The sequence below is a fragment of the Arachis hypogaea genome, chromosome 5 (assembly GCF_003086295.3).
Source record: "Arachis hypogaea cultivar Tifrunner chromosome 5, arahy.Tifrunner.gnm2.J5K5, whole genome shotgun sequence".
NCBI lineage: Eukaryota > Viridiplantae > Streptophyta > Magnoliopsida > Fabales > Fabaceae > Arachis > Arachis hypogaea.
This window is the reverse complement of record NC_092040.1, coordinates 105,029,524-105,041,274: the sequence shown is the minus strand read 5'-3', so window position 1 is coordinate 105,041,274 and position 11,751 is coordinate 105,029,524. Positions and strand designations below refer to the sequence as shown.

Below are 11,751 nucleotides of genomic sequence, written 5' to 3'. Positions count from 1 at the left end.
GAAACAGGGGCTGGAAAAACAGGGGTTGAAATTTTCATTTTTTTGAAAATTCATGATTACCCTTGTTCAAAGAATGCATGTTGATTGCATATGATCATTGCTGTTTGAAAGACTTTTGTTTATTATGATTATGCATATTGATTGTATATGATCATAGCTGTTTGAACTACATTTGGTTATCATGTTTAGTCAATTTTAACATTTGGTTGATAATGATGTCTGATGCATGGCTGATTGATTCTTCATGATAATCTGGTTGGTTTAAAAATTATTTTTGGCAGTTCCTTTAATTGTGTAACATATCAAAACTGCCTTGTTTTGGTCTTCAAATATTTTTCATCATGTTGATTTGCTCTGATATCCTAAACAGGAAAATGTTTGAAAAATATTTTGGAAACTTTTTGTAGTTTGAGCAGTAAATCAGTTTATGATATCAAATGAGTTTTGATTATCAATTAAAACTGCTCATAAATCAAGCAATTTAGCATTATAAAATTTGCTAAATAACATTGTTACTTGAAGCTTGATTTAAATGTTACAGGTTTATGCTTCCCTTGGTAAAATAGCATATATTAAGGGGGAGCCATGTGACATTTTGAAAGGGGGAGAAATTCAAATCAAAGGGAGTATTCCTTACTCAATTTTTAAATTTCTTTCCATTTCAATTTTAATAATGTTTGTCATCAAGGGGGAGATTGATGAGTTTGGAAAACTCTGAATTAATATTTGTGATGACTAAACATTATTAAAAATAATTAATTACAAAATTATTAATCTGATTCTCATTTAACATATTAATAATTTTGTTGCAGGTTTTATGTTGGGCCGAGAAATGAGTTTCTGACTTAAGCCCAACAATTTACCTTGTTGCATGCATTATATCATGAGGCTGAAATTTTATATTAATGGGCCAGAATAAATAATAATGTTGCAAGCCCAATGCTCTATTGTTTGCTTTCCATGCTTGATCCGTTACACAATTTTATCAGGAAAGCAAATGCTTACCAAATGGGCCAGCTTTGACCACATTATCACAAGCCCAAAGTATGATAAAGAGAAGAGCTTCCATGCTTGGTCCGAAATAAAAGAAAAATGAAAGCATAGTGCTTCCAACGGAACCAAGCTTTAACAAAGTGATGGATTTCAAAATCTATTACAATGTTAATTAATGCATGGGGAACATGAGAGAGAAAATTCAGCTGAATTGATTGATGGGTGTTATGTCAAACACGCCACTCTATGCTAAGGGAAGTAAAAGCAAGCTATGCCTAATTAAATTGTTTAACTTCTTTGCATTGCTTTTCTTTTCTTCAGATTTCTTTCATTCTCTCTCATCTCTTTCTTCTTCTTTCTTTGGTCCTTGTCCAGGAAACAATGGACGCCGAGCTCTTCAACGAAGAAAAAGAAAGAGTTGCATGCTTCAAGACCATCAAGCTAATGATGGCAAGAAAACATACCAAAAGAAAGATGAGCTGTGGCTAAGATACTTACCAAATGTGGTTAGATTTGGTGAAGCTATCTTGAGCCTTTCATGCTCAAAAATGGAAGAAGAAGATTCGGCCAAGAGGGAGATTCTTGAAGCATGGCTTGTCTTCGAATCTGACCAACCACCACAGAGAGTAGCTAGAGTGGCGAAGTGATGGTTGGAGGCAGAGTTTGAAGCAGATGAAGTCATCATCATCATGAGGCATCAAGGGCCAGAAATCCATCTTGGAGAGCAAGCCAAGGATGGAGAGCCCGGATTGATGAAGGTTGATGATCAAGAAAGGACTAGAGGTAATTGCATGTTGGTTAATGCATGGTTATCTCTTCTCTCTTTGTGAGGCCGAACCGGTTTGTTGAAGGAGGAAGAAAGTTGGTTCGGTTTTGGCTTCAAGTGTGGAGGGTTTCCTGTTTCTTTAAAAAGGGGAAACAACCACAGTTTGAAGCAAGGAGAAAGTTTGAGAGTGCAAGGCACAGAGTTCTCAGAGCTACCTGAGCTAACAGATTTCTCTTCTCCTTCAATGTTCTCTGTTTTATATTTTTCTGTTTAATTTTGTCATGTCTTGAGTCTCATGGTAAAAGGTAAACAAGTGAGGTTTGTAATGAAAAAGCCATAGAGCGGAAAAAGGCAGAGAGTGCAAAATTAAAAGAAAAAGCCATAGATGTCTTAGAGTTCCTTTGTACATCTTTGTTGTGTATCATGATTCTGTGGGAATCCCCTTGTAAGTTGGGTTAGCACTTTACAAGTTGTAATCAGATTGGTTATAGTGAAATTCCATCATGTTTGTGATGGAGACTGGATATAGGCTGGACTGCACTTAGCAGCCGAACCAGGATATATCTGGGTGCAATCTTCTTCTCTTTCTACTCCATTTCTGTTTTCTATCACACACGAGCAAAAGACAGAATTTTCTCGTGCCAAGTGACGAGACAAAACAAAAAGTCTCGTGGCAAGGGACGAGACAAAACAAAGTTGCTCGTGTCAAGTGACGAGCAAAAACAGAAAAGTCTCTTTCAAGAATCAGCAAGTGTTAGCTTTTGAAAAAGGGGCTAAGATTCAACCCCCCCTTCTCTTAGCCACTGAAACCATCATAATGCAACCTAACATCACATTCACAGTAAATCTGCTCAGTCAATTCCTCTCAAATCCATTACAAGATCAATGGACTGCGTTAAAGCGCTTAATTCAATACTTGGCAAGTACCATTTTTCTTAATCTTCAATTCCATAAATCTAATGACCTTCGCTTGATTGGTTTTGCAGATTCCGATTGGGCCTCGGATCTGGAAGATAGAAAATCAACATTAGGAGATTGCATACATTTTGGCTCTAAACTTGTCTCATGAAAATGTACAAAACAAACCACTGTTAGTCGAAGCTCAACAGAGGCAGAGTTCAGAGCGCTTGCTGCAATCTTTGCTGAGTTGATATGGGTCCGAACACTCTTCACCGAAACGCATCAACCTTGTATGAATGCCCCCACTGATGTGTACTATGATATCATGTCGTTGTGCTTCTTGCTTAGTACTAAATAACGGAACGAAACACTTCGAGCTTGATCTATACTTTGTTCGTGATAGAGTTAATCAAGGCTTGGTTCTAGTTACACACATCCCTGCATCAGAACAGATCGTGAATGTCCTAACAAAACCTCTTTTAAGCCATTTTTTCGAAAAGTTCAGAGACAAACTCAGGCTTGTGCTTCACCCGCCTTGAGTTTGCGGGAGTTGTAAAGACATCAAAATAGTCATTCAAGATTCTATTAGCTTAGCAACGATCATAATGCAGAAGCTGTTATTGAATATAGTAGTGCTGAGGTTAGTATATAAATAAACCGGCACTTGTATTTTGATGATATGCAATAATAATAATTCTTTTCATTCATTTAGTGCTCGATTCTTTATGTTACCCTTTCTATACATTTGTTAGTTGCCATATATATATATATATATATATATATATATGGCCAATATACTTTGATAGTTGATAATGTAGATAACTATGTGAGATAGTTGCAAATTTGCAAATTTTAAAATTTTTCAGTAACTTCTAGTAACTTGACACATATAGGATTTTTCAGTAACTTCTAGTAACTTCTAAGTTTCACAACACACTCACATTACACACTCACCCACACAATACTAAAGGGCTCATATTCAACACGCACATTCGCCAAAGTTTGAATTCGAGTACAGCATATTAAGAGGCATATGGTTCAACCAATTGAGCTAAGTCTCAGTGGCATCTTTTAGAACTTAAAGTATCTGTTTTTTCTTCTTCTACAATTGATCTCCCTTAATTTTTATTGGTGTACTTTAGTTTCTAAGTTGAATGTACAATAATAATATCAAATTTTTAACTTATATAAAGTGTATTTTTTCTTGACTTATAAAATGGAGTGTAACTTTCAACCAATTCCACCTAATGGATAAGGTTTAGTTATTGTATGAATTTTCGTTCTTCTTTTTTTTTTAAATGATAGTCTTTAGCGAGCAGATTTTGAATGGCAAGGAAAGAAATATTAAATTACAAAAATATTATGTAGAAATTTAGTAGTTAATTTTTTATGTACACATAATATAATTGGCATGTATTCAATTTTATATTCTGGATTATGATTTGCAATGCTTGGGGAAAAAAAAAATAAAAGATGATGCAACAAGATGAATCCATGTCGACGAGAGCTTTTTATTAATTAATGTTTTGGAATAATTGACAAGCCACTTTCGAACTTTCTCTTATTGGTACAATTTATTTTATAAGATTACTGAAACTACAGAAAGGTAAACTCATTAGTGTTTGAGTTAAAACTAGAACGAATGAACTAAATTTACATGTGATTGTTGTTATTCCATGTGAATATACGATCCAAATTCTGTAAGAAGTAATGAAGGATGAACAAAGATCCAATCATGCCAATCCACCAACTTAAGCGATTCCTTGTCCCTAAAATGCTACTCTCTTGAGGGGAAATTACTTCCTTACCCTCATCCCTGCAAATTAAAACCTACTTTAGTTAACAAAGACTAGCAAATACAAAAGCTTATGACAAACTTGTAATCTTATTGATATCTTATCAATGTGTGTGTTTTTTGAGGTTTTAAACCGTTCTAATTATTATTTGTCAATTTAGTGATTTAACTGATTTAATTATAATTCAACTGAAATAACCAAATTATAAAAAATAATATATATGAATTATAAGTAAATATACAAAAATATACGAATTAAAATACAACATTCATAAATACTGAAAAAGATTATCCGGCAGTAATTCATAAAGTGATGTTTTATTCAAAAATATATTTTTGTTATAATAAATACTTATATGTCCCTTTATAAATGCATGAAATACATAGCACCTAAACTGTTTTATGAATATGCAATAATTTCTCGTGATAAAATATTATAATTTAGCCCATTGAGTGTCCAGAGTTAAGACTCTGGTGTTATGAAAGATGAACATCATGATTAAAATGAAATTTAACTACTTGTACTATGTGACTTGCCTTGGAATCTGAGGTTCAATCTTGGAAGTTGGTGCTGCTGCAACATCAGGCTTCAAGATCTTAGGTGATGCTCCTTCTGGTGCAGATTTTTTTCCTACAGTTGTTGCCATTGGTGCAGGATCAAAGGATGCCTCACCAGGAATGGGAACTTTCCTTGCCTGCAATGCAAGGCAACTCAATTAAATCTATGTATATGTTTTTTTTGAATAATTATTAATTCTTGGTGAAAGGAATTAACCATGTCTGAAATAAGAAAATTACCAAGTTCCTGAATTGGAGATTATAGAGCATGTGGATGTATCTTTCCTTTGCCAACTTTTGTTCCTTATTTAGCCTTCTCCAGATCCCATAGATTGATCCCATGTTCAAGATTTTCTTTGCATATATCTTCCATGTGTAGCTACAAACAACACACAAGAATTCACATTAAGAAATCCATCCCTGACGCTGTGTTTGATAAGTGTTTCAAGACAGAAAAGTTTTGCTCGAGATAGATACATTGTTGCATTTTTCTCCAAACACATTTTTATGAATGTGGTTAAGAATTTTACCATTCATTGATGCGTTGAAGACCGGCTTTGGAGATTGTGTTCCAGTGTTCAGGATCAGTCTTGCAGATTTCAAAGAAATCAGCAATCTTGTTGCTTGATTCATCTCCATTGTAAGGATCAATATGAAATCCTGAGACTCCATCAACTATAATCTCTGCAGGGCCTCCTTGATTTGTAGCAAAAGTTGGTAATCCACAGTTCATAGCCTCAATCACTGTGAGACCAAAAGCCTCATACATTGCTGGCTGCACAAAAGCTCCCTTTGTATCTGCAATGCAGCGATACAGCTCGCTGTTTCGGTAGCGATCTGTTTGCGCTGCAATCCACCTGAACTGGCCCTTGAGTTTGTATTCTTCTATCAAGGAATGCATCTTCTTGATCTCTGAGATTTCCTCTCTGTCTTTTGATTTGCCTGGATTGAAGAACCCTCCAACAATCACAAGGTTCACCAAACTTCGCAGCCTCTTATTCTTTGCATACCACTCCACTAGGCCACTGAGATTCTTCACTTTGTCCAGCCGAGCCATCGAGAATATGATCGGTTTCTTTTTGTCCTCCAAATATCCTCTGTTCCAAACACATTTCAGGTTTGGAATTAGGCCATTAAAGTGACATATTTCCAATAAACCAGTAAATTCAAGGACAAACACTTACATGTGTTCTTCATTGTAATCCTTACTATAAAGTAGTTCCTCGATAGCTGGATGAAATTCGATCAATCGCTGTTGTTTTTCTGTAAAAGGGAAGTACACTGATTGATCAGCGCCAGGGGCGGCAATGTTGAACTTTGGATCAAAGACACTGATGCCAGACACGACACGACATAGCCCCGGCATGGTAAATGCAGTGTGAGCTTCATACTGTCCCGGCTTATTCGTGCTGATTACACAATAAAATAAAGTTACTTGTATTCCAAGTAATGTCAATCTGAGTTGAATTTATAAGAATGTATGATTCACAAGAAATTAAAATAAAGCCAATATACCTTCCAGCAATCTCTTGGTATGTGCTAGTTATGATGAAATCAGCTGAATTCATTGAGATCATGTCAGCAGTGAATTGACTTGTAAAGTGGTACTTCTCATCAAATTCATTCCATTTGACATCTGAATCTTCATATTTGGTCTTTTCCAAAGCATGAGCAATGGTTGCCTTCATTTAGACAAGGTTTTAAGTATTAGACTCTTAGTTAAAGTGTTAATAAGAGTCAATTAAGTTTTTGGTTCTTGTAAACTCTCTTTTTAGTCTCTACTGTTAATTTTTCTTTGTTAATGTACATTATTAATTCTTATTTATATATGCATCAAGGTAGGTGATTAAATCAACCTGTGTTACTCCAAGTTTATTAGCCATTAAGGATGAGACCAAGTTTCCATCAGTGTAATTTCCAATGATGAGGTCAGGCTTTCCTTCCAAGTGATCAAGAATCTTGATAGTAGCATCCTGTTTATGATAAAAGATAACATGAACGGTAAAAAACATCACTGGATTGAAGAATGAAATAAAGATATGATTGGACATGCCTGCGCAAATCTTTCTAAGTAAGGGTAGATATCGAAGCGCGACACCCATTGCCGGAGGATCCCCTTCTCCGTCCAAAAGGGGACCCTAAGAATGTGAGAGTGCTTAGTGTTGATGATAGGTTCCAGTTCCTGGTTACATTTGGTCCCTTTAGCATCTGGTATGAGCCTTGTAACCTGTGTGCATGGATCACAATTAGAAACAAAAAAGAAAATCAAGTGTTATTTGCATTTTTTGAACCATGATTAGTATTTTGTAATATTCTAGATTAGACCTCAGTAACTTACCACAAGAATCTGTGGTTTCACACTAAGGCCTTGTAGCTTAATCTTTTGCAGTAACTCTTCTTCTAAGGCCCTTACTTGATCAAGAATATAAACTACCTGTTGGAAAAAATAACCCCAACAAATCAAAAGATTATTCACTTCAATAAAATTTCTGGTTAGATAACAAAGAGTAATACTACAACTTCAAGGTTTTAATTAAATCTGTTATGTCGAAAAATCTAATAACAATATTCTTACACAGACATCTAATTACGTATTTTTATACTGTCATATCAACAAAAACAACTTAGCCAATAGTCAGTGCATTAAAATTGTACTCGTAACAAAATCATGTGAAAGGAAGGGATTTCTTACCTGGCCTCCGGTATCCGGCAATCCAAGAACATCTGCTTGTCCAAAGTAGCCATGAATGGAGAAAATAACAATGTTGAACATATTTGGAAGCCTGCTGAAAAGTGATTCCAACTTCAATGGATCTGCAGCTTCTAGAACCTCCGAAAGCATTCTCGTTGTCTCTTTAACCCTCCCTGCAGTGTTCCCCCACCCCTTATCAAATCCCCACTCTCTGAACCTGCTCACAGCAAAAGAAATTCATATCTTAAGAAATATACCCTTGAAAAGTTGAGTTTAATTTTGATGCATGCACAGCCATTCAATCACATTCGTTTTTTTAGACGACCATTCACACAATCAATAGAAAAAGTAGTAATTTTTGTTAATATGACGTTATATGATTAGATGCACGTCTAAAACTGTTTCATACTGACAATGTATCAAAATTAAATTCTAAAAAGTTACTAAAGAAATAAAATAAAAGAGTTAGATGTTGACCTTTCTTCAAATCTCTGGTAAGGTGTATCTTTGAGGAGAGCAGAAACATATGTTTCAGCCACTTTCAGTGCTGTTTGAAGCTTTGTCAAATTATTCAATTTGTCATTAATCATAAGGTTCTGCCATAACGGTAAAAGAAGAAAACATGAATTCAGCTTTCTCTTATTTATCTTGTTCAAGAATTTTATAGTAGCATGCTTTTCATTTTCACCTCTCCTTGATGATTAAGGCTTAACAAGTAATCAAGCAATGCATTTGAACTTTGGGACCTCTCATTCAACCTTGAGCTCAAGATCTTCGTGGTGAAGTTTAGTCCGTTGCCAATCGAAGAAGAAAGCGCCATGCGTGGCGTAGTGAAATCTATAGCCCCAAAATCTATCTCCAATGAATTTTCATCACTTGCCCTGCATCCATATTCAACTTAAGTTTCACTAATCTGTTACATTTTTGTGATTAAATTATAGGGTATTACTTTGGAGAGAAATTTTAACACTTACCAATTCTCATCAAATATCATTTCCTTGTATTTCAAGTAATCTGTGGCCTCAATACCTTCCACTTGCAAATCATCTGCAGTCACTTTAACAAATTCCCAGAACCCTGGATTCGGCCGGACTGCGAAAGCAACATAAGGAGGAACAACAGCAGCTTCCTGCAACACAATTCAAAGTTTATAAATATGAACACCCTTTTGATCACTGAAAAGAGAGAAGTGAGGATCATTGTTTCATGGAACCTGAGTGGAGCTGAGGATGTAACCTAACAAGCCCTCTAGAAGCTTGTTCCTCTCACCTCTGTCTTCAACTGCTTTCTCCAAATCTTCCATTATTTGTTGGTGTTTCAATAACCTTTTCCCTCTTGCAACAAACCTGTTTCATGTTTTTACATCCACAAAAAAATGTTATAAAAGAAATGAAAGAGACAAATTACGGAAGTGGAACAAGACATGTTATTATTTCCTTAAAAAAAAAAAAATCCTTTGCTAGTTATAACCATTCCATCAATTTTTTTTTTTTTTTGCTACCACGTGTATTTGGTAATTTGGACCTTATTATTATGAATTTAATAAATCTGTGATGAAGAATATACTATGACTCAGGATTATTGAAAAGAGATTAATTTCCCTACCACTCCTACCAATGACGAATCTAAACATTTTGATATTGGAAGTAAAGTATATATGATAACAATAAATTAATTTTTATAATAATTTAATATAATGAGATTAATTTTAATAATATAATAGATACAAATAAATATAATTATTATTTACTACTAAAACAATTTTCAAATTTTATTAGGGGTACTTGTCCACACAACCTAACACATGAATTCATCCATAACTCCAACCAATCAGATATCATATCAATATTTAAAAACACTCAAAAGTTAAAGATTACGAAATTATGTACAAAAATATTCTCTATATCCTTTTTATTTTTCTTTTCAACTATCTAATTCTAATGTTCACGTCATGAGACTCTGAAATCACTATATGTAGAAAGTTTATTATTGATACAATGATGTTATAAAAAAATTTATATGGTTATTCAATGATATTCGGTTTATTTTTTAATGATTATCCATATAATAAATATAAAAAATAGCTATTTTCGTTGAGATAGTGTTACATAATTAGATTTATGTTTAAAACTTGTTGATGCTACACGAATATTAAATTTTATATACTGATATTATATATTAGTACCTTGCAAAGCATTTCTTCATGTGAAAGCGGCTCTGCCTCAATGCATCAGGCATGCTATCAGCAATAGTGTCTGCCCTCTTCAACACAGGGCCCGAGCTAGAATCCATTCTAGTAAAAACTTGCAATAACTTTGAACCAAAGAGTAAAACACAAACGAACAACTAATCAAGTTCAATGAATTAGAAACTTCCTCACCGTGTTGTTTGGACCATGTTCTTATGATATTTATAGTATTGGATTTGACTTGTGAGGTGATCCCATTATTATTGAATAATAATATTCACAAGGAATGAATTTTGGGGTTATGTTTTGTCAGAAAGAAAAGATTTAAATTGAAAGCAAGAAAAGAATATATGATAATTACACCTATGTGTTTGTTCGTTTGTTTTAACTTTTAAATATGGAGGCAAAGAATGTTTAAACATCATGATGAACAAGTAGTTGTCCCTCTAAGGTAACGTTCTTTTGTTCTTTTCTTTATTCCATATCAAATCAAACATGTTCTCAATTCTCTCTTTTATATATATATAGGTGTTAGACAAAAAATATTATTTTTATAAAAAATTATGAAAAAAAAATAATTAGTTATATAGTAATATTCTGTACATAATATTTATGTTTATTTTACTTAAATTAGGTCATTTGACAGTTTGATTATTTATTTTGATTTTTTGAATTGGTATCAAACGAGGAGTGCAAAAACAGTTACAGATGCCATTCAAATTTTTATTTGGTAACTGTCAGTTGACATTAGATTAGTCTATAAAAAGATATTTAGGCAATTTTGTAGAGGGTTCAATTCTTTTAGAAAATACTTAGAAACCCAAAATGCTCTAAACCCTTTGGCAGCACAAAGTAAAATTAAAAATTTTAAGTAATTTCTTTGAACTCAAACACTTGTAATTTGTTTTCTTTCAGTTTCAATTAATTAAATTTCTCTACTTTTACTTGTTCTTCTCTTTTACGTTTATGTTTCTTTTTTCATCTTCTCTTTAATTTATTGTTTGTTTAATTTTTGTAATTTACTTTACCTTCGGCACCTCGTATTTCTTTGTTTATCTGTTACTTTCAATAATTTTTAATTCTTATTGACGATACAATAATTGCGACATTGAGATACCTACATTTTCTTTTAAACATTAACAAAATTCGAGCAAAACAAATTGGCACGCTTGGTGGAACTTTGTCAATAGATTGTAGTTTGTCAAAAGAAAAATCAAGAGTTTTGAATTTTCATGTGGTTACGTAGTGAGAAGATTGTGTTTTCAGAGACCAAGAAATCAGCGTTAGTTGACATGTCAAATGCATCTGCAGCATCTTCTTCTACTTCCAGCGATGAGACTAGAGGAAATGAATTTGGAAATTCTCCCATGATTTTAAATACAGAGCCTACCTTGCTATCAGTGAGACATGAAAGCATTGGTCATGCCCATCCAGGGTTAAATGCAACTCACATAAATACCGTGGGGCGGCCGCCTTATGGCTTGCCACCGGAGTATGTCCCTACCATGGTGACATAAGGATTGTCTGTGCCTCTCTACTCAACTTTTCAAAATCCTCTTTATCAGAATCCATATGGCATATTAAATGTACCTATTTCTGGGGTATCAAGCTCACATATGTCACAACAAAATTTTTCACATGCTATTAACACAGTAAATAACAGCACATCTGATTCTACTATACCCACTGTTACTAGGGTAGACAATTTCATGTTTGTGTTTCCTGATATGTCAAGAGCAATGCCTGTTAATCAACCTAGTCAAACCGTTGGATCTTTAGCAAATATTAGGCAACAAATGGATAAAAGACACCATAATCTAGTAAACATGTTAACTCATCAAATGGTGACAGTTTTAAAT

General features: G+C 33.9%; 1 protein-coding gene across 1 annotated transcript; it reads right to left on the bottom strand.

Moving 5' to 3' along the window:
* Positions 1-4,146: 4,146 nt before the first annotated feature.
* Positions 4,147-10,124, bottom strand: LOC112802440 (sucrose synthase 7). Its single transcript, XM_025845662.3, has 15 exons — positions 9,890-10,124; positions 8,918-9,050; positions 8,679-8,833; positions 8,393-8,585; positions 8,182-8,300; positions 7,705-7,921; positions 7,351-7,446; positions 7,066-7,239; positions 6,869-6,985; positions 6,528-6,694; positions 6,197-6,421; positions 5,543-6,109; positions 5,253-5,391; positions 4,992-5,149; positions 4,147-4,475 (listed from the first exon to the last, which is right to left on the bottom strand). Exons 1-15 carry the CDS (start codon positions 9,994-9,996, stop codon positions 4,313-4,315), a joined length of 2,730 nt encoding a protein of 909 aa, XP_025701447.1. The 5' UTR covers positions 9,997-10,124; the 3' UTR covers positions 4,147-4,312.
* Between the last annotated feature and the right edge of the window lie 1,627 nt (positions 10,125-11,751).

Coding starts and splice junctions, on each gene's coding strand:
- LOC112802440 (XM_025845662.3), bottom strand. CDS start 9,996: ATGGATTCTAGCTCGGGCCCTGTGTTGAAGAGGGCAGACACTATTGCT. Junction 7,240..7,350: donor TGAAACCACAGATTCTTGTG/GTAAGTTACTGA, acceptor CCATGCACACAG/GTTACAAGGCTCATACCAGA. Junction 5,150..5,252: donor ATCTCCAATTCAGGAACTTG/GTAATTTTCTTA, acceptor CTTGCATTGCAG/GCAAGGAAAGTTCCCATTCC.